Below are 23,845 nucleotides of genomic sequence, written 5' to 3'. Positions count from 1 at the left end.
AATCTTGGTGACGGTACTGGCGATACCGCGGACCCCGAGCCCCCAAACATACGCTGGATCCAACCGTGGCAATTTGTTTATAGGTGGAGGGTTAGAAACCACGAACGGGGGCCGTCGGAGCCTTGGTCAAGCTCCGGCCGATGGGCTCCCTGCCTGTCTACCAGGCAGGGAGCTCCGGGACCTCTTTGACTACCAGGGTAAGGTCAAAGGAGAAAGTACCCCCGTCTCCCTGCTTTCTAATGTATCATATGGCATCTTCAAAACCCCCCCCCCAGACGTGATCGGCCCCCGAAAAGGGGCCGCACCGAAGTTTCTTTTCCTCCTTTGCAATCGATCTCTTCCCCAAAGCCCGATAATTTTTCGCGCTTTCTGATCATGGAATCTGTTGACAAGGCAAAACCAATCACTTCCCAGTCTGTGTTTCTAATCTCCAAGTTTCTTGAAAGCCTTGTCGGAAAGTCCTACAAGGCTAAGAAACTCACAACGGGAGAAGTTCTGATAGAAGTTGAAAACAAACAGCAATCCTCTAACCTCCTCAAGCAAACGCGCATGGTAGATGTTGACATCAAGATCACGCCCCATCGCAGCCTCAATAGCTGCCAGGGCGTGATCTCTGATCGGGATCTAATGAATGAGACTGAAGCAGATCTGCTCGAGGGCCTCCGAGATCAGGGCGTGACAGCAGTGAGGCGAATCACCATACGCCGAAATGATGAAATAATTCTAACTAAGCACATAATATTGACACTTGACCGCTCTAGCCTTCCTGAGTCGGTCAATGCAGGTTTCTTGAGATGTCCAATCCGACCCTACGTGCCAAACCCACGCCGCTGTTTCAAGTGTCAGCGGTTTGGGCACGGCACAACGTCTTGTCGTGGTAAATTGACGTGCGCAAAATGTGCAGCACATGATCATCAAACTGACAACTGTAAATCCGAGAACTTCACCTGTGCCAACTGCCAGGGACCACACGCTGCCTATTCTAGGAGCTGTGAAAAGTTCAAACAAGAGAAACAAATCATTGCCTTGAAAGTCAACGAAAACATCACCTTCCCAGAGGCACGGAAGAGGTTCGCCTCCTTCCCTCTGGGCAGGTACGCCGACGCAGCTCGCCGGGGGGCGGAGCGGCGTCTGGTTTCGGCGGGGACCCAGTACCGCGAGTCGGACTTGGTCCCGCCCCCGCCCCCCCTGGGTTGCCTCTGGCGGCCCAACCCGCCACCGCACCGCCTGCTAAGTCAGCAGCGGCTGTGGTGGCATCCACGTCCGTTGGGGATGCTGCTGCACCCTCTGTTTCCTCCTCTCCACCGGCCCGAAGCACATGCGAGGGCACGGAGGAGATGGAGCTGGAGGAAACTGCAGCAGTTCCCACCTCCGCCGCACCGCCTGTGCCACCCGGGGCGCTCCTGACGCCCTCGGCGGTCGCGGCCAAAACGAAGGGCACCGCAAAGGGTGCCAGGTCCGGGGGGTCCGGTACGCCGGGTACCCCTTCCAAATCAGATGATGACTTGGATGTGGGACCCTTCCTGTCTGCTTCGCAGCGGAAGGAACGGGTCCCTCCATCTAAACCTCCAGAGGAGGTAAAGAAACCCCGTCCAAGAGTCCAAGCCCCGAAAGACCCTACATAAATAGTCACACTCCAGTAGCTCTAATACATAATAATGGGAAGAGAAAATATCGTTCAATGGAACTGCAGAGGCCTTCTAAATAATCTTGACGACGTCTATGAGATTCTGCATGCTAATCAGCCAAGTGTAATGTGTGTTCAGGAAACACACCTGAATTCCAAGAACACAAATTTCTTGAATAGTTACCTGGTATACAGAAAGGACAGGGTTGGCTGCACACACTTTTCTGGCGGTGTGGCCATAATCGCCCGCAGATCCTTAGCATGCCACCCTGTCACCTTGAACACTATCCTGGAGGCTGTGGCAATTCGAACGATAATATTTAATAGGTTGATAACGGTATGCTCCATATACATTCCTCCTGATGTTTCACTTTTAAGCTCTGACTTCGAGGCGCTGGTTGACCAGCTGCCCGAACCATACATCCTGACAGGCGACCTTAATGCTCACAACACTCTTTGGGGCTCTTCTCGCACGGATGCCCGAGGTCGCCTCATAGAGAAATTCCTTACATCTTCAGGAGCATGCCTTTTCAACAGTAAACAGCCTACATACCATAACATAGGACACAACACATACTCATGTCTTGACTTGGCGATTGGCTCCGCAGTTCTCTTTCCTCTTCTCGAGTGGGGTGTGGGAACTGACCCATATGGCAGTGACCACTTCCCCACCTCACTTATATATATAGGTAAAGGCCCAAGCAGTTCCTCTTCCCATAATAGGTTCAATGAAGCACGAGCTAACTGGAATACATTTACAAAGACATCCAAACTACACCACACATCCATAGACATCTACACGTTGAAGAAGCTACCCAACTCCTCACGGCGCACATCCTCGACGCCGCCGAAAAGTCCATTCCCCACGTCTCTGGTGCCCCGCGCAACCAGCGGAGGCCGTGGTGGAATGAGGACTGTAGGCGGGCGCGAGAGGCCCAGAACAAGGCGTGGGGTATCCTTCGTCGGTACCCCACGTCGGGAAACCTCCTCTTGTTCAAACGGGCCAAGGCATTAGGAAAACGTGTGCGCCGTGAGGCAAAACGAGAGAGTTGGCGTACATTCATAACATCAATAAACTCCTACACAGACACACGGAAAGTATGGACACGTATACGCAAACTCAAAGGACAACAGACACACAGCCTGCCCCTGGTCAGTACAACAGGGGACACTCTGGGAGACCAGGCTGACACACTCGCACAACACTTCCAACACGTGTCAAGTTCAGCACACTACACGAACACTTTCTTGAAACATAAAGCCTCTTGTGAAAAGAAGTCCCTACACGACAACAACAAATCACAGACTTCGTACAACTCCCTGTTTTCACTACATGAGCTGAGGGCTGCTCTGAGCACGTGTAAACCCTCAGCTCCAGGCCCAGACAACATTACATATACAATGATACAGAACTTACACACAGACACTCTTGTAACACTTCTTCACCTTTTCAACAAGATATGGCTTTCGGGGCACATTCCAAAGTCTTGGAGGGATGCCATAGTTGTAGCATTCTTGAAAGAAGGGAAGGACCCTTCTTCTCCCGCTAGCTATCGACCCATTGCCCTGACCAGCTGCCTGTGCAAGCTTCTCGAGAAGATGATAAACCGGAGGCTCGTGTACTTTTTGGAGTATAACGGCCTTCTCGAGAGCTGCCAGGCAGGCTTCAGGGCGGGGCGATCCACGAATGATCAACTCGTAGCTCTTGAATCTTACATTAAGGATGCCTTCGTGCATAAACAGTATGTCGTGACTGTGTTTTTTGACCTCGAGAAGGCCTACGACACCGCTTGGCGCTACGGGATCCTCAGTGACCTGAAGTCATTCGGTGTTTCTGGTAATATGTTTAACACCCTTGCTAGCTATTTGTCGGAGAGAACCTTTCGCGTCAGAGTTGGTTCTGCACTGTCAAAGGTACACGTGCAAGAAATTGGCGTGCCGCAAGGCGGAGTTCTAAGCTGCACTCTCTTCATAGTAAAAATGAACTCCCTTGGGAAGTCACTGCCGCCTACAATTTCTTACTCCATGTATGTAGATGACGTGCAGATATCTTTTAAATCATGTAATATGTCCATCTGCGAACGTCAAGTCCAGCTCGGCGTCAATAAGCTTGCCGGCTGGGCAGACAAGAATGGTTTTAAAATTAATCCCGGAAAGAGCTCTTGTGTTGTATTCTCCAGGAAGCGTGGGGTCCACCCGGACCCAGACATCACTCTTGCGAATGTGCCAATTCCTGTGAACAAGGAGCACAAGTTTTTAGGCATTTTATTCGATGAAAAACTTACATTCATTCCTCATGTCAAACAGCTCAAATGTAAATGCCTAAAGGCAATGAATATTCTTAAGGTTCTCTCACATCAATCTTATGGGGCCGACAAACAACTCCTGCTGCGCCTGTACACAGCGTTGGTGGGGTCCCGGCTCGACTACGGCAGTGTCGTGTATGGGTCGGCGACAAAGACCGCACTGAGAATGCTCGACCCAGTGCTGCATCTTGGCCTTCGCCTCTCATGCGGCGCTTTCCGCACTAGCCCTGTCGAAAGCCTTTATAGGCCTCCTGCGCTGGAGTTTTGGCGACATGCAGCGCCCCTAGCGGCCGACGCCTCTGGGTAGTACAAAAGCAGACGACCCTCGCCGCCCTCCATGTGTTTTCAATTACAAACCAGAGTGAAAGTTGGTTGTGGCGCTTTGTGGCGTGTTTAAATCACTGCATACTGTATGAAATAGCCCCTAAAGTAGCTGCCGAGGCTAAACAAAATAATATCCGCAAAACGAAGCCGATTTGTCGGCTTTCTTTTGAACGAGCTGTCGCGGTGGTCGCGGCGTGGGACAGTATATCGCCAGGTCGGGTGGATTAACTGTTTGACGACAGTTACAGTTTTTTTCTTCTTGCGTGCGGTCGACAAAGGAAAGTTCACGAGTAGCATAAACACGGAACGCTGCTCATCTTACATCCTGAGGTAACTGCAAATGTTGCTTCATCGGGAGCATGCAAGCGAACGCAAGAATTGCGCAGCCGACTCAGCTGACACTGCTGGCCTGGCACCGCCTTTGAAACGAGTGGAAATTTTGTTTCGTATTTTCGCAAACTAAATGATTCTTGCGTAACGTTTTACGCCGCACGATTTACGAACGGCAGGGTACATAGCGAGTAGGTGGGGCAATAGCGCCAATTAAATAAACAAATTAAGCGCTATTAAAGGACGCAAAACACGCACCAAATCACACGCCCTGCAGAGATGTGTACTTCTATAACATCACATAACACAGCCGCATACACGGCGCGGGGCCCCGAATATTTCTATACGATCATCACTGACCGTGTTGGTTTTCTAGTGCAGGGGTCGTACGCCGACACGCCAGTTATGACTTCAAATGGAGTTAGACAGCGTACAAGAACAGAGAAGTGGCGTCCTCCAGTTGAATTGCCCCCCACCCCCCCCTATCTTCACACTTCGCCAGATTATTGTCAAATATTATTAGAAATTCGATGAATTTTTTCTCTTTGCATTCAAAGCCCCCCTCCTCGTCCCCCCCCCCCTATTTGCCATCCAGCCCTCGGCTGCGTAGGCTGCATGGAACTCAGCCGTTGCTGACCCCGATTCTAGGCTATTAGGTGCGAACTGGGAATGTATGCTGCAAGAGCGTAATTAAGTAAAGTGAGAGCAAACAAGGAAAGCGAGCGGCCTCTTAGTTCGCCCGACCACTTTGTTTTACGGCCACTAATTTCGGAATCGAAAACAGATTTCACGCTTCTGACGGTCGCGGCATTTTGTCACTGAGACACGCAACAAAACGGCAAGCTAACGCTGCACCATGTATTCGTAACGGCGACGCAAACGAGCACTGTTTAATGAAAGCGCACGCATAGTGTGCAGGTACGCAAAAGAGCGGCGCACCGCAGCAGGCGAGTCTGCGGTCCGTCGGACTCGCTGGCTTTTTAAAGCACGGTCATCGCCGATTGCGTCACTCTTCTTTTTTGATCGGCTGTTTTTTAGAAGTCTTTGTCACCTAGAGTATTAGTTTAAACTAGAAATTTTACTTAAAATTTAACTTCGTACAACTATCGATCGGTGAACCTGCGAGTAGCAGACGCCGTCACGGTCCCGGCACTTTCGTCGGCGCTGTAAACGTGTTTAGCGCTGCAAAGCTTTTCCCCCTAATGCCAAGTTGATCGCTGAAATAGATCTGACGCGTCGGGGATGAGCTGGTGACCACGTCGCAAAATAATCGGGAGCGTCGAGCTCATTTTGCTTCTGTCAACACGGGATCCTATGGGACCCGCGCAGCTTTGTACTACCCGGAAGTATTGCCCGGAAGCCGCTTGCGCAGCGCCCCCTGGGCAGCGCAGGAGGCCTATGTCGAGTGCGACAAGTGGTGTTTAGGGCATCAGCGGGAGTATGTTGACCTGCTGTATGCATCTAAGATTGTGTCCCTTACCAACCATCCTTTTAATCCCATCATGAACAATACATCAAACTTGCAACTCTTTTTAAATAGGCCATCTATTTCCTTACCTTTCTCTCTCAGAGTTAGGGAGGAGGCTTCTGCACTCACGGTCCCTCTTTCAGATACGCACAAGACACCCATCCATAATTTAATTCCACCACGGCATCTACATCCTATATCATGCGACCTATCATTCACATTAGTAGAAAAAAATAGGGTACCAAGGAGTGCAATTCTGCAGCACTTCCTGTTCCTGCAGGACAAGTACAGGCGCGCAGAATTCTATAGCGACGCGTCGAAAACTGGTTTTACTGTATCTTGTGCAGCACACGGACCAAATTTTACCGTAACTAAGACAATGAATTTTCATACCAGTATTTTCACGGCAGAAGCCTATGGCATATTACTCGTTTCAAACCACATCCTCGAACATAAGATTCCAAAGTCCATCGTCTACACAGATTCTCTAAGCGTTGTGCAGGCATTGTCATCAGGAAGGTCGTCAAAAAACTATGTAATCAATGTTCTTTTAAAGGTCATAATGACTGCATATGCTTCAGATTTAGAAATAACCATATGCTGGGTACCAGGTCACTGTGGGATCCCTGGCAATGAGACCGCTGATCAAATGGCTAGTGCTGCTGCTCTCATGACCACAGTTGACATAACAACAGTACCTTACACCGACCTAAAGACACACATCAGACGACAGCTTCGTAACACATGGCAACTACACTGGAGTCAACAAACAGACAACAAACTACACGTAACAAAACCGCAACTGGGACGCTACATAACTGACTCACACAACAGATACACTGAAGTTGCCCTGGCTAGGCTGCGGATAGGTCACACACATGCGACGCACTCCCACCTGCTCACTGGAACTTCGGGACCCACGTGTAGCAGGTGTGGAAAGGGCCTATCCGTAGTCCACATACTAATCACATGCAAGGCACTTGACACAACACGACACAAACATTTCCCTGAATTATACAGACGACACATTCCTTTGCACCCATCATACTTTTTAGCCGACGAACCCATGTTTTCTAGTCAACGTGTGTTTAAGTTTTTAGCTGAGGTAAACTTTCTGCAGCTCTTGTCATACCATGTGTAATCACCCTGGCCCTATACACCAGCCATCTCCATTGTCTTTTGTTTTGCATCACCTTTACTTTTAGTCAGATATTTTAGTATGTACGTCTCATCATAATTCAGTAACTTCTTCTTTGGCGCTCTTTGCCCATAGTCGGCCTTGCGCCAATAAAACCCAACCATCATCAACCTGGCCCTCTACACCAGCCATCTCCATTGTCTTTGATTTTACCTCTGTTGCTATTCAATTTTAGTATACACTTTTAATCTCTTGTAGCTAACCACCTGTTTTTGGCGCTCTTTGCCCCAGCTGGCCTTGCGCCATTAAAATGCAACCACCACCATCACGCTGTATCCAGCCGCGGCAATGAGTTTTGAGGTGAAGGGTAGAAGCCTCGATCGGTGGCCGTTGGAGCCCTGGTCAGCCTCTCGCTGATGGGCTCCCTGTATGTCAACCAGGCAGGGAGCTCCAGGACCACTTTGGCCATCAGGGCAAAGTCAATGAAGAAAGTACTTGTTTCCTTGCTTTTTCCTATGTCATATGGATAATTCAACACCTTTCCTCCCTTCTCCCCCCCACAGAAAACACTGAAAGGCCGTGAACAGTGTGGCACCCAAGTGTAGTTTCCTCCGCTGCCAACCATATGCTTTCCTAAAACAGACAATTACTTTCGATGTCTTCCTAGAGTCTCTTAAAGCAGTCCTCCCTGTTGCCTCACAGTCAGTATTCTTGATCGCAAAGTTTCTTGGAGACACCTTTCGCCGATAATCGAATGTAAAAGAAACAAAGAACTGGAGAAGTGCTGTCGATGTAAACAACCAACAATTGGCCAGAAAGGCGTTTGCTCAGACTCAAATGGTAGATCTCGACGTAAGGGTACACCACCGTAGCCTCAACCGCTTGCAGGGTGTGGTCTCTGAACCATATCCGCTAAACGAAACAGAAGTCCACCTTTTGAAAGGCTTGAAGGGGCAGGGCCTTACAGGCGTGAGGAGAATCACCATCCGGAGAGATAACGCTGAAATCCCTAATGCGTATTATTTTGATGTTGTAGCGCTTATTATCTCCCTACCTTTTCAATGGGGCCCTAAAGGGTCTACCCAATAAAATAGCAGAGATAGAGGACCTACAATTCAGTTTTTGTGCGTCACTGCCTGGACTAATAAAGGCAGTGACGTAGAAATACAAAAACGAGTACGGAGCGCCGTAGATACGATTATCGCATTCATCTCTCAAGGGTCTTACCTACTGCCCAGAGAAATCAGCACTACTTATCCTCCGCCCTCCACAGCCAATGCGGTGGTCAGTGTCCACTCATGATCCCCAGATGGAGCTGCATCACGCTGGAAGTGTACCTACTGTAAACTCAATTCGAGTCCCGCGTTTAAGTATCCACAATACAGGAAGTAAAAAGGAAATCATAAGGCATTCGACAAGCAAAATACACAGACCATGCGCCTTATTTCTCGCATAACCAACAGAAAAGGGGGGATGAACGAAGAAAGCACTGTAAATCTCGTGCAGACTTTTATGATTAGCTCCATCATCTACGTCACCCTTTACTTAAATCAAAAGAAGGCGGAGAAAGAAAAATCAGCAATATGATTAAGAGAGAATATAAACGAGCTATTGGACTGCCGATGTCAACCACAAATGACAGGTTGGATGCCTTGGACCCACAACCGCATCGACGAGCTCACAGAGGCACAGCAAATTTCACAATTTAAAAGGCTCCGTAAAACTCCTACCGGGCGACAAATCCTGAGAGAACTTTGCATCCCCGACGCATCGACACAAGCCGAAGCTGTTGACATACCCACCTTGCTACGAGAGTTACTAGGTCCGACTCCACAACCCATAAAAACAGGGATCCGGCATATAACAAGACCGGGATAGCGGCCACAGTACCAGCTCTCACAGAACAACAGGGCAATAATCCCGAAAGCAATATGTGTAGATGCAACGAACTATACCGACAACAACGCCATGGCCGTGGTGGTAGTAGACCAGACAGGGCAAATCCTCTCCCCGGTGACAGTACTCACAAAAAACACAAAAAAATCCCCGCATTTCCCCGAGGGGAAGAATGTGAAAGTGCGAATGCACGAGTTGAATTTGCGCGGTTCGGTAATGTTCGCGAAATAGAGATCACACACACACACACACACACACACACACACACACACACACAACTACAAAGAAAGAAAGATGCATTTATTCACAGACACCTATTTGTGTTGTCGTTGTACTTGATTGCTAGAGCGGATCTCAGCTTTGAAATTTCGTGTCAGTACTCCTTTAAGCGGGTGCATTAGCCCTTCTCACGCCCGATTCCTGGCCAATCCCCCACGTGGGTATGTGCTATGTCAGCGGCCAGGCAGCGCGCGCCCATCTCCCCCGTTGCCAAGGAAGACGAGGAGATTCCTGGCCAATCCCCGACGTGGGTATGTGATGCGGACATCGCCGGTGGACGCAGGTTCAGGGTCGCTTAAGAAGTGCATTGCACTTAATATTCAGAACAGGCAGCAATCGCTGTAGCAATCACCACAACTCGAGCCAGGCTAATAATCAGCGACTCCAAGGCCACCACACGTACCTACAGCAAAGGAAGGTTTTCACAAGTCGCCGCAAGAATATTTTAACAGCTACGAGCACCAAATTACACGACAACTATAATCATCTGAGCTCCTGCTCACGAAGGGCTACACAGGTAAACGAGCAGGCCCGCACAGCTTGCGAAGTCATCACCCAAGCGGCACTTACACGCCCCCACTGCAGCACTTTCTGTCTCCGCAGTTTAAATACCCATTTGCAGAATTCTAAAGTGACGCTTCTAAAACCTCCACTATGGTCTCCTGCGCTGCTCATGGTTCGAATTTCAATACAGCCAGACCCATGAGCGTGCACACAACATTTTTTCAGCAGAAGCGTATGAAAGTTTACTGATTGTACGACACATACTTGAAAATGAAATTTCGAAGTCTATCATCTCCACATATTCCTTGAGTGTTGTTCGCGCACTGTCATCGCATAAGCCCCCCAAAAACCACACAGTTAATCTTGTATTCAACACCATCATGTCTGTGTATGCGCAAAAGCATCAGCTGCTCCTCTGCTGGGTCCCAGGTCACGCTGGGATTGCTGGGAATGAGTTGGCAGACGATAGGGCCGCTGCTGCTGCACTCAGGAAAACTGTAGACATTACAACGATACCCTACACAGACGTCAAGCCACACATAAGACAATACTTGCGCAGAACATGGCAAACACACTGGGATGAACAGACCGACAACAAACTACATGTAATAAAGCCACACTTGGGGCGGTACACATTTGACTCACACAACAGACACATGGAAGTCGCCTTGGGTAGGCTGCGGTTAGGGCACACCCATGCAACGCACTCGTATCTGCTGACGGGATCTTCTAGACCCCAGTGCAGGAGGTGCGGAGAGGCCCTATCCGTAGTGCACATACTAATCACATGAAAGGCACTTCACACAACACGACACAAACACTTCAGATAACTCTACAGACAACATATTCCCCTACATCCAACGTTGTTTCTAGGTTACGATGCCATGGTTTCCGTGAAACGTGTTTGAGTATTTGTCAGACGTCAAGTTTTTAAACCTCATTTCCTATCACGCATAATCAAATCTGGCCCTATACACCAGCCATCACCATTTTCTTCAATTGATTTTACTATGTTCGGTTTACACAATTTTACACCTACCCTTGTGTGGTAATCACTTCTCTTCATTAAATAACCTCTTCTCTGGTGCTCTTTGCCCTCGTTGGCCTTGCGCCACTAAACACCAACCGTCATCATCTTACACGCCCCCCCCTAGCAGCGGCGACAAAGCTCTAACAGAAGCTCGACACCCTCAATTTGTAGAGAGATAACTACAAATATAGCAGGTGAAAATTCTCAGCTGCTTACTGCACACTCAACGCTGCACAGGCCTTTCTCTCCCAGTCTACCAGATGTTGTTGGTGATACGGGTTGGAGCTGGTCAACCGACCCTCCCACTGCTCATAGCCCAAAGAAAGTTATTTCCAAAGAAAATAAAATAGTCCAAAGAAAATATGCCATAGGAATAAAATTATTTTTTAAACAAACGCCATATAACGGTGCGGTTTCTCTCCACCTTTTCGGTTAGGATACAATGGTTTGTCAGCGTCAAACGAGCAATAGAAATATCCTGGCCCCCTGATTGTGTTCAAAAAACGGTCTTCTTGTTTCTTGAAGTGGCGGTAGGCGTGCACTGCTGCTAAATAAAAGGGCATTTAAAACATGGACACCGCGCTTAACACTGGTCAGCTCACGAGGAGTAGAGAAAGGACGTTCTTGATGTTTGCTTTGTATGAACAAGAGGCAGCTGCTAAAAAACAGAATATGATGGTGATGTTTGAAGTTAATGGCGCAAGACCAGCTAGGGCAAAGAGCGCCAAGAAAGTGGTTTGATGAATTGGTCACAACTGAAAGGTTAGTGGGAACACGAATAACATAAATTAAAGACTATGAGCACGGCTGTTGTAAAGGGCCCAGATGAATACCAAGAGTGGTTAAGAGATAAATAAGGTGGATGGTGTATAGGACCAAGGGTAAAACTATGGCTGGTATGAGATGAGCTGCAAGAAGTGAACTTCTGAAAGAAACTTGAAGGTGCGCTGGACAGAAAACATTGCATCGTCTCCTAAAACGTATGAGGGATGTAATGGAATATGTTGTCTGTAGGGTTCTCTGAAGTGTTTGCGTCCTGTAATGTCGAGTGCCTTGCATTCAATGAGGATGTGTATCATGGATAGGCCCTCCCCACACCTGCTACACCGGGGTCTTGGAGATCCCGTGAGCAGATGCGAGTGCGTTAGATGCGTATGGCCTATCCGTAACCTAGCTAAGGTAACTTCAATGTGCCTGTTGTGTGAGTCAGTAGTGTATTGTTCCAAGTGTGGTTTTATTACGTGTAGTTTGTTGTCTGACTGTTCACTCCAGTCTGCTTGCCAAGTTTTACGGAGTTGCTGTTTTACGAAGTTCTACGGAGTCACTCTCTGCGAGGAGGGAACAGGAATGGATGGGCGATTTAAAAAGAGCTGTGATGTGGATGTATCATTAAAAACCGGTTTAAATGGATGGTTGTCCATTGATGAAATTTTAGAGGCATATAACAAGTCAATATAGGCTCGCTGGTGTCATTAGCACCTTTTGTCACACTCTGCGTAAAGACTCTGTACAGGGCTCGTACGGAATGCGCAACAAGAGAGGCGAAGCCCCAAGTGAAGCACTGGGTCGAGCATTTTAAGTGCTGTTTTTGTGGCTGACCCATACACAACACTCCCATAGTCCAATCTAGACCCCACAATGCTTGTGAAAATACATAACAGGAGTTGCTGTCCGTTCCATAGGACTGGTGGGACAAGATTTTAAGAATCTTGAGAACCTTAAGGCATTCATGTTTCAATTGTTTAATGTGAGGGATGAACGTAAGCTTTTCATCCAACACCACACCTAAAAACTTGTGTTCCTTCCTCACAGGAATCGATACCCCATTAACGGTAATGTCTGGGTCCGGATGGATCCCACGCTTCCTGGAGAAGACAACACAGTTGCTTTTTTCTGGGTTAAGTTAAAAACCGTTCTTGTCTGCCCAGCTGGCACGTTTTTTGACACCGAGCTGGACTTGACGCTCACAGATGGACATATTGCATGGTTTAAAAGATACCTGGACGTCGTCTACATACATTGAATAAGAAATTGTAGGTGGCAATGCCTTCCCAAAGGAGTTCGTTTTAACTATGAACAGAGTGCAGCTTAGAACTCCATCTTGCGGAACGCCGTTTTCTTGCACATGAACTCTTGAGAGTGCGCTACCTACTCTCACACGAAATGTTCTTTCGGACAAATAACTAGCAAGGGTGTTGAGCGTATGGCCCGAAACACCAAAAGACTTCAGGTCACTGAGGCTCCCGTAATGCCAAGCGGTATTATAGGCCTTCCCAAGGTCAAAAAATACCGTTGCGCAAAACAGTTTGTGAATGAAAGCGTCCTTGATGTATGATTCAAGGGCGACAAGTTGGTCATTTGTAGATCGCCCCGCCTTGAAGCCTGCCTGGCAGCCCCGGAGAAGACCGTTGTACTCAAGAAAGTAGACAAGTCTCCTGTTTATCATCTTCTCGAGGAGCTTGCACAGGCAGCTTGTAAGGGAGATAGGCCGATAGCTAGCGGGAGAGGAAGGGTCCTTTCCTTCCTTCAGGAAAGCCACTACTATGGCCTCCCTCCAAGAGCGAGGAATGTGCCCCGAAAGCCATATGTTGTTGTATAGATGTAGGAATGTTTCAAGAGTGTCTCGGTGTAGGTGTTGTATCATGGTGTATGTCATTTTGTCTGCAGCAGGGGCTGAAGGCTACATGTGCTCAGAGCAGCCTTCAGCTCATGAATTGAAAAAGGACAATTGTAAGAAGTCTGCGCCTTGTTGTTATCAAGCAGGGACTTCTTTTATAGAGATGTTTTGTGTTTCATGAAAGTGTTTGTGTAGTGCGCTGAACTGGACACGTGTTGGAAGTGTTGTGCGAGTGTGTTAGCCTGGTCTTCCAGTGTGTCCCCTGGTGTACTAACCAGGGGCAGGCTGTGTGTCTTGTCCTTTTAGTTTGCGTATTCGTGTCCAGACTTTGTGTGTGTCAGCGTATGAGTTGATGGAAGTGAGGAAGGTGCGCCAACTCACCCTTTTCGCCTCACGACGCACTCGCTTCTCAAAAGCCTTTGCCCTTTTAAAAGAAATGAGGTTACCTGACGTGGGGTACCGGCGAAGGACACCCCACGCCTTGTTCTTGGCCTCTTGCGCCCACCTGCAGTCCTCGTCCCACCAGGGCCTCCTTGGGGTGCGGGACGCACTGGATGCCTGGGGAATGAACTTGTCGGCGGCGTCGAGGATGTGCGCCGTGATGAGTTTGGCGGCTTCCTCCACGTGTAGGTGTTTTATGGATGTGTGGTGTAGTTGAGATGTCTGTGTGAATGTGCTCCAGTTTGCTTTTGATTCAATAATCCTTTTATGGAAAGATGGACTGCTCGGGCCTGTACCTATATACGTTAATGAAGTGGGGAAATGGTCACTACCATATGAGTCCGTGCCCACACCCCACTCAAGACATGGAAAGAGAACAACAGAACCAATAGCCAAGTCAAGTTGCGAGTATGTATTGTGTCCTAAGTTATGGTATGTAGGCTGTTTTTTGTAGAAAAGGCATGTTCCGGAGGATGTAAGAAACGTCTCTATCAGGCGACCTCGGGCATCCGTTCTGGAGGAGCCCCAAAGTGAGTTGCGCACATTAAGGTCGCCTGTTAGTATGTATGGTTCGGGCAGCTGGTCAACGAGTGCCTCGAAATCAGACCTCAGAGGTGCAAAATGAGGAGAAGTAAATGGAGCATACTGTTATCAACCTATTACATATTACTGTACGGATCGCTACAGCCTCGAGGACAGTGTTTAAAGGGGGAGTGTGGCATGCTAATGATTTCCAGGCGATAATGGCCACACCTCCTGAAGAGTGAGTGCAGCCAACCCTGTCCTTTCTGAATACCATGTACCTATTTAATAAATTTGTTTGTTTAGAATTGAGGTGCGTTTCCTGGAGACACATGATACTTGGCTGACAGGCATGCAGAAGCTCATACACATCGTCAAGATTTTTAAGGAGGCCTCTGCAGTACCATTGGATGACGTTTTCTGTTCCCATTATTTAAATTAATAATGGCTGGAGTGTGTGTGTTCGTGTGTGTTTATGTGTCGTCTTTCGGGGCTGTTACTCTTGGGTTGGGCTTTTTAGGCCTTTCTGCTGGCTTGGCCGTCGGAGGCCGCTTCTTGCGGTGCGTTGCAGGCAAGGACGGCGTGACGTCCATCTCGTCCTCAGATATCCGGGGGGTGCCCTTCGAACCGGGCCCCCCGGACTTGGCCCCCTTTCGGGAGCTCTTCGTCTGAGCCGCCACCGTCGGGGGCGCCAGAGGTGGCACGGGCGGTGCGGTGGCGGTGGGAGCCGATGCGGGGCCCGTGGTGTCCATCCCCTCGGCACCCTCCAACGCACTGGAGCACGGGGAGGTAGGGGCTGGAGCGGCACCGGTCCCAACAGAAGTGGTTTGCACCACAACCGCTGCTGCCTCAGCAAGCGGCGTGGTGCCGGGTTGGGATGCGTGATTCAACCCAGCGGGGGGCGGGGGCGGTACCACGTCAGACTCGCTGAACTGGGTCCCTGTGGACACCAGACGCCGCTCCGCACCCCGGCGAGCTGCGTCAGCGTACCTCCCCAGGGAGAAAGAGGCGAACCTCTTTCGAGCCTCCGTGAAGGTGGTGTTCTCAGTTACCTTGATGTTGATTATCTTTTTTTCCAGTTGTAATTTTTCACACTTGCGGGAGTATGCTCCATGTGGCCCGCCGCAGTTCAGACAAGACAGGGTATCGGATGGACAATTGTCGCTCGGATGATCATGCGCCGCGCATTTCGCACACGGCGTTCGGCCACGGCAAGAGTTTGTACCATCCCCGCAGGGGGCATCTGCGCAAGCAGATGTTTGGTGTATGTGCGACACCACGGACCCCGAGCACCCACGTCTAGCCGTGCGTGGCAGAGCCGTGTCCGGGGAAAAGGGGAACCTGGTGGTTGAGCCAATGCCGAGTGTTTGGACCTTTAAGGCCCCTCGGCAAAGGCAACACACCACTTTGGCCCACGCTTCACGTGGACGGCACCTCCGGCCTGACCCGACCGGAGGAAATCGGCAGTCGCCTCTTCCTGTCCTCCTCTACATCTTTTACTTTCCTATCCTCTTTCTAACAACTTTCCTGTCACTTTCTCTCTTCTTGGTTCTTCTCCTTTTCTTGGCGGCTAGGGTTAACCTGGTGTGGCTAACAACCCTGTGTTACGCCATATGTGGTTATAGCCGTGGTGTAAATCTGGCGCAGGCAGGCCTTGCTTGCAAGTACCTGTCGCGTCCCCTTGTTGGGCTCCGGGGTGGGCGGATGCACCACGGCCGAATAGAATTTATTAATTCATGGCTTCTTCAAAACCCCGCTCCAAACACGATCGGTCCCTGAAAAGGGGCCGCACCGAAGTTTCCTTCCCACTACTCCCTGCAATCGCTGCCCCTAAACCGGACAACTACCCCCGCTTCCTAATAATCGAATCAACAGAAAAAGAAAACCCCATCACTTCCAAGTCTGTATTTCTGATCTCGAAATTCCTTGAAAACATTGTGGGCAAATCTTATAAGGCTAAAAAACAAAGAACTGGTGAACTCCTAGTAGAACTCAATAATCAGCAACAGGCAACAAGTCTTCTCAACCAAACCCGCATGGCCGATCTAGATGTCAGGATCACACCCCACCGCAGCCTCAACAGCTCGCAGGGTGTGATCTCTGAGACGGATCTTCTAAACGAGACAGACATCGACCTCCTCGAGGGCCTCAAAGATCAAGGTGTGACGGCAGTGAGGCGGATCACCATCCGGAGAGACAACAAAGAAATAGCCACGAAGCACATCATCCTAACATTCGACCGATCCACACTTCCAGAACACATAAATGCAGGATTCATCCGTTGCCCAGTCCGTCCATACATTCCGAACCCGCGCCGCTGCTTCAAGTGCCAGCGGTTCGGTCACAGCACTAACGCTTGTCGCGGAAGACTAACCTGCGCCAAATGCGCCCAGAACGATCACCCCACTGATGATTGCAACACACAGGTCTTCACCTGTGCCAACTGCCAGGGACCCCACCCAGCATACTCCCGCACCTGCGAAAAATTCCAAGTAGAAAAGAAAATCATAACCATAAAAGTAACCGAGAACATTTCCTTCCCGGAGGCGCGAAAGAGGTTCGCCTCTTTCCCCCTGGGGAGGTACGCAGACGCAGCTCGCCGGGGGGCGGAGCGGCGTTCTGCTTCGGCAGGGACACAGTACTGCGGCGCAGACTGTGCCCGGCCCGAGCCCCCCGCTGAGTTGCTGTTGGCAACTCAATCCGTCACCGTGCCGCAGGGGGAACCTTCAGCGGTTGCGGTGGCAACCAACACGGTTGGGAGTGGTGCCGCTCCTTCCGGTTCCACTCCTCTGGCCCCCAGTTCACCTGATGGCACGGAAGAAATGGACGCGGAGGGACCGGCAGGTGCTTCCACCTCCGCCCCACCGCCTGTGCCACCCTTGGCACCCCTGGCGGTCGTGGCCCCAGAAAAGGGCCCCCGAAAGGGTCCACAGTCCAAGGAGCCCGACAAGTAGGCAACTCCGAGGACATCTGAAGAGAAAATGGACGTCAATCCGTTCGTCGCTGCTGCGCAGCGGAGGGGACGGGATCGGACGTCACAATCCCAAGAAAGAAAGAAGCCAGCCAGAGTAACTGCCCCGAACGACACATAACCACACATTCCAGTCGCTCCTAACATAAAATAATGGGAAAAGAAAATTTAATACAATGGAACTGTAGAGGCCTGTTCAAGAACCTGGATGATGTATGCGAGTTACTGCACTCCAATCAGCCAAGTGTCATGTGTCTCCAGGAAACACACTTGAATAAAAAACACACAAATTTCTTAAATAGTTACCTGGTGTTCCGAAAGGACAGAGACGGCTGCACATACTCTTCTGGTGGTGTGGCCATCGTTGCCCGCAAATCCTTGGCATGTCACACCATCCAGCTGAACACTGTCCTAGAGGCTGTTGCAATCGGAGTAATAAGTTTTAATAGGCTAATCACGGTGTGCTCCCTCTACATCCCACCAGGCTATCTCTTGTTGAGCTCCGAGTTCGAGGCTCTTGTGGATCAGTTACCTGAACCCTTCATTTTAATGGGTGACCTCAATGCACACAATCCTCTGTGGGGCTCTTCTAGAACAGATGCCCGAGGTCGCCTCATCGAAAAGTTCTTAACATCATCGGGAGCGTGCCTGTTTAACAAGCAACAGCCTACATACTATAATATAGCGCACAACACCTACTTACACCTTGACCTTGCTATTGGCTCTGCAGTACTCTTTCCATTTCTTGAATGGGGAGTGGACACAAACCCCTATGGTAGTGACCACTTCCCAACATCCTTAACATATATAGGTAAAGGGCCAAACAGTTCTCTTTCCCATAGTAGGTTCAACGAAGCTAGAGCGAACTGGAACACATTCACAGAAACATCTCAACTGCACTACACAGACATTAGACACCTACACGTAGAGGAGGCAACCGAGCTGGTCACGGCGCACATCCTCGACGCCGCCGAAAAGTCCATTCCCCAGTCCTCCGGAGCCGTGCGGCACCCAAGGAGGCCCTGGTGGAATGACGACTGTCGGCGGGCGCGAGAGGCCCAGAACAAAGCTTGGGGTATCCTTCGCCGGTACCCCACATCAGAAAACATGATTTCTTTTAAACGGGCAAAGGCTTTCGGGAAGCGTGCGCGCCGTGAGGCAAAACGAGAGAGTTGGCGCGCTTTTCTTACATCAATAAACTCCTACACAGACACACGTAAAGTATGGACAAGAATACGTAAACTGAAAGGACAAAATACACATAGCCTGCCCCTGGTCAGCACAACAGGGGACACACTAGAAGACCAGGCTAATGCACTTGCACAACACTTCGAACACGTCTCCAGTTCATCACACTACACAGACACTTTCATGAAACACAAACAATCTGCCGAAAAGAACTCTCTACGTGACAAGAACAGATCAACTACGTCTTACAATTCTGAGTTCTCACTTTTTGAGCTGAGGGCCGCTCTCAACACTTGTAAGCCTTCAGCTCCAGGCGCAGACAACATCACATACACTATGATACAGCACTTACACCGAGACACTTTAGAAACACTTTTACACCTATACAATAGAATATGGATTTCGGGGCGGTTACCTAGGTCTTGGAGGGAGGCCATAGTAGTGGCCTTCCTCAAGGAGGGGAAGGATCCCACCTCCCCTGCAAGTTATCGTCCCATAGCCCTGACAAGCTGCCTCTGCAAGCTTCTCGAGAAGATGATAAACAAGAGACTTGTATATTTCCTGGAATACAACGGTCTTCTCGAGAGCTGCAGGCAGGCTTCCGGGCAGGGCGATCTACAAATGATCAACTCGTTGGCTTAGAATCATATATAAAGGATGCATTCGTTCATAAGCAGTACTGCATTACACTGTTCTTTGATCTTGAAAAAGCCTACGACACCGCTTGGCGCTACGGCATCCTCAGCGATCTGAAGTCGTTAGGTTTGTCGGGCAACATGCTAAACACACTTGGCAGTTACATGTCCAAGCGAACCTTTCGTGTGAGAGTTGGGTCTGCACTCTCTAGGGTTCATGTCCAAGAAAATGGCGTGCCTCAAGGTGGAGTTTTGAGCTGCACATTGTTTATAGTGAAGATGAACTCGCTTGGAAAGGCATTGCCACCAACAATATCCTGTTTTATGTATGTAGATGATGTTCAAATATCTTTTAAATCATGTAACATGTCTATCTGTGAACGGCAAATTCAGCTTGGTGCCAATAAACTAGCTAGCTGGGCAGACCGAAATGGGTTTAAACTTAATACAGCTAAAAGCACTTGTGTTGTGTTTTCTAAATTGCGCGCGATCCTGCCCGATCCTGAGATCAAGCTGAACGGCCTACCAATTCCTGTTAAAAAGGAACACAAGTTTTTAGGAGTAGTGTTTGACGAAAAACTAACATTTATATCTCACATTAAACAACTTAAACATAAATGCCTAAAAACAATGAAATTTATAGGTCCTCTCACACCAAGCATACGGTGCAGACAAACAAATCCTGCTGCGTGTATTTACCAGCTTAATAGGTTCAAGATTGGACTACGGGAGTGTGGTGTATGGGTCAGCAACAAAAACCACATTGAAAATGCTGGACCCATTGCTGCACTTGGGGCTTCGGCTCGCGTCAGGTGCGTTTCGCACTAGCCCGGTCCAGAGCCTGTACGCTGAGTGTGATAAATGGTGCCTAGAACATCAGCGAATCTACATAGACCTATTATATGCTTTTAAAATTTCATCAATTAGTAACCATCATTTTAAACCAGTATTTAACGATACTTCCTCATTGCAACTGTTTTTAAATCGTCCATCTGTTTCTGTACCTTTCTCCCTTAGAGCGAGGAAGGAAGCTTCTGACTTGGACTTCTCGTTTTTAGACTTATACAATTCATCGTTTACGGACCTTTTACCACCGTGGCATCTCCGCGCAGTTTCTTGTTATACATCTTTTACACAAATCCAGAAGAACCGGGTTCCACAAAGTGCGATTTTGCAGCACTTTTTGTCCCTACAGCAAAAGTATCAGTGTTTAGAATTTTATAGCGATGCCTCAAAGACTGCTTCCGCTGTGTCCTCTGCGGCACACGGACCAAACTTAAGCATCTCTAAGACTATGAATTTACTTAGTAGTATCTTCACGGCAGAGGCGTATGGCGTGCTCCTCATTCTGAATCACATCCTTCAACATAAAATACCCAAATCCATCGTTTACACAGATTCTTTGAGTGTTGTGCGCGCGCTATCATCTGGTAAGTCGTCTAAAAATTATGTGATCAATCTTCTTTTTAAGACCATTATGTCCGCGTACGCCTCAAATCTCGAAGTGATTGTGTGCTGGGTTCCGGGCCACTGTGGGATACGCGGAAATGAGCTGGCGGATGAAAGTGCCGCCGCTGCTGCACTGACGAACACAGTGGACATAACAACACTACCTTACACAGACCTCAAGCCACACATCAGAGAACAACTTCGTGAAACATGGCAAACACAGTGGAGCGAACTGACAGACAACAAATTACACCTAATAAAACCACACTTGGGACGATACACAACAGACACACACAACAGATTCAATGAAGCTACACTAGCCAGATTACGGATAGGCCACACACATGCTACACACTCCCACCTGCTCACTGGATCCCCAAGACCTCTGTGTAGCAGGTGTGGAGAACACCTATCCGTAATCCACATCCTAATTCAATGTAACGCACTCACCACAACTCGACGCAAACACTTTCCACAACTATACAGACAACACATCCCACTCCACCCCTCACATTTTTTAGCCGACAATGCTACAATTCCTTTTAAGTATGTTTCGAAGTTTTTAAAAGAGATTAATTTTTCACAGCTCATTTCATACTGCGCGTAATTACAACCTGGCCCTCTACACCAGCCATCTCATTTGTGTTTAAACAGCTTCTGCTTCACTTTAGTTTACAATTGTAATTTTAATTCTCATCGCTTTTATTAAATCACAATTGTTTCTGGCGCTCTTAGCCCTCGTCGGCCTTGCGCCATAAAAAGACAATCATCATCATCATCATCAAGAGTTTGTACCATGGCCGAACCGCTGGCACTTTAAACAGCGCCGCGGGTTCGGGATGTACGGACAGATGGAGCAACGGATAAAACCTGTATTTATATGTTGTGGAAGAGCTGCGCGGTCAAAAGTCAAGATAATGTGCTTGGTGGGAATCTCCTTGTCGTCTCTGCGGATAGTGATGCGTCTCACGACAGTGACGCCCTGATCCTTCAAGCCGGCAAGGAGATCCGCATCCGTTTCGTTCAGGAGATCTGTCTCGGATATCACCACACCCTGCGAGCTGTTGAGGCTCCGATGCGGTGGGACCCTGATGTCGAGATCAGCCAGTCGAGTCTGAGCTAGAAGCTTTGCAGACTGCTGCTTGTCATTTATTTCGATTAGGAGTTCACCACACCTTTGTTTTTTGCACTTATACGATTTTCCTATTATGGCTTCAAGGTACTTGGCGATCAAGAAGACTGACTGAGATGCAAGAGGGTCGGTTGGATTGAGGGACTCCATGACAAGAAATCGAGAGTAATCATCTGGTTCAGGAAATGTCAAAGATGGCAATGGGGGAAACGATACTTCGGTGCGGCCCCTTTTAGGGGGCCGACCACGGTTGGGGAGGATTTTGAAAATACCATACGGCATAGTATAAAAGCAGGGAGACGGGAGTACTTTCGCCTTTGACCTTACCCTGGTAGTCAAAGAGGTCCCGGGGCTCCCTGCCTGGTAGACAGGCAGGGAGCCCATCGGCCGGAGCTTGACCAAGGCTGAGACGGCCACCGTTTACGGCTTCTACCCTTCACCTTTAGACACTTCGCAACGGTTGGACACGGCTTATGTATGGGAGCGCGGGGTCCGCGGTGTCGCTGCCCACCGTCACCATGAATACTGAAGGTGCCCCGTGCGGGGTGAAAAACAGAATACACCGTTGCGCACAATACACAATACACAATACGATGTTGCGCCGCAGGCGTATTCCCAACTACTGTTTTTATTTTTTAGCTCCTCCCTGCATTGTTTTCCCCAGCGTTGTCATCACAGTCTATTGTGGATCGCGTTAAAAGCTGCATTCCCCAAGTTTATGGAGCACGCAACACCGCCGTATTGGCTAGCGTTCTTTGACGTCCCTGAAGACCACAGCAGCGGCCTTATATATCAATTAGTCAAAGGTAACTGTGGGTGTTTAAGAAGCGTTCGTGAGTATTCAAGCAGCAGCTCGTGTAAAATTTCTCTAACAATTTCATTTCGGCCGAGTTAAATTCGATCCTTTTGTACAATCACACCTGCGACCATGCTATCGCTCTAGGGGCACTCTTTTGATATTATGTTGAATAAAATAGCATTAACGGCTTAAAGGAATGAACTATCTGTTCGTTTTCAATCCCTTGCATACATTTATGCACGTGGAAAAACGTTGGGACCAACTACACATATTTCATAAAGGATGAAGATTTACCAAGAAGCACATTAGAACCGGGGCAATTATCTAGGAGCTACGTTTGCGTAATATACTTATGTTCACTGGTCTACTCCCAGTGAAATTTCACGTTGTGCCTGGCGAGAAGTGCAGGTGCTTTTATGAGTGGACAATTAAAGGTTGAAAAAAAAGGATCACTCACTTTCGTCTTGTTCATTCGGGATAGGAAAAACCGCGTATGCAGACCTCAAGATTATGCAAAAAACTAAAACGAATATGAACATCATTGCTTCCCTCAGTGAGAAATTCTTGTACCTGTATAGAGAATAGTAAATAAGGGACAAGCAGCGACACGAGAACAGTACTGAGTAGCCAGCAGGCAGTTGACGTCATTTTTTCAGGGTGGTTGAACTTTAGTCTTTCTTCTTATTCGCTGGACGTCACTAGAACATCCCGTCTTCTCATGCATGACATGAGAATACAATACAGATTATATGTCGCACTGGCAACCCGTCTCAAAATAGAAGCAGAATTTATTTTTTCTACAGATGTGGCTTACTTGGGAATGTGACAGTTCTGCTTGACATGGCATTTTTTTATAAGTGCTGTTCTAGGTGTTCAAAACGAAGCAATGCCTATAGGCGCTGTCGCTTCACCAAGTACCTGAAAAAAAGTATAAACATAGCAAAACTAGAAGGCAATACGAACAAACATTGCACGTAGCGGGAGAGAGTCTTCAAGCGTGAAATGAAATGTCGAGTGTGCGTCGTCATCTTCACCGAGGGCGCCATCGTCGTAAATTCTCTCTCACTGATGAAGGGTAGGAACCCTATCAGTATAAATTTTATTTATTAGCATTCCCCGACTTTGATTTCTTTATCCCTGTATCACAAAAAATAACAATTACCTTATTCGGCGCTACAAACCGCCTTCA

General features: G+C 48.6%; 1 protein-coding gene across 1 annotated transcript in view; it reads right to left on the bottom strand.

Moving 5' to 3' along the window:
* The window catches only part of LOC144168385 (alkaline phosphatase-like), a 112,795-nt gene extending 89,554 nt beyond the window's left edge, over positions 1-23,241 (bottom strand). Inside the window, exon 1 of the mRNA XM_077697385.1 lies at positions 23,114-23,241. Within this exon, the coding sequence (XP_077553511.1) occupies positions 23,114-23,198 (85 nt within the window). The 5' untranslated portion in view covers positions 23,199-23,241. The remainder of the gene's footprint in view (positions 1-23,113) is intronic.
* Between the last annotated feature and the right edge of the window lie 604 nt (positions 23,242-23,845).

Source organism: Haemaphysalis longicornis, unplaced genomic scaffold, assembly GCF_048455015.1.
Source record: "Haemaphysalis longicornis isolate Haplotype H1 unplaced genomic scaffold, Haemaphysalis longicornis Haplotype H1 scaffold_2, whole genome shotgun sequence".
In the NCBI taxonomy this organism is placed as follows: Eukaryota; Metazoa; Arthropoda; class Arachnida; order Ixodida; family Ixodidae; genus Haemaphysalis; species Haemaphysalis longicornis.
Note: the sequence above shows the minus strand (reverse complement) of the source record. Positions and strands in the feature narration are given on the sequence as shown.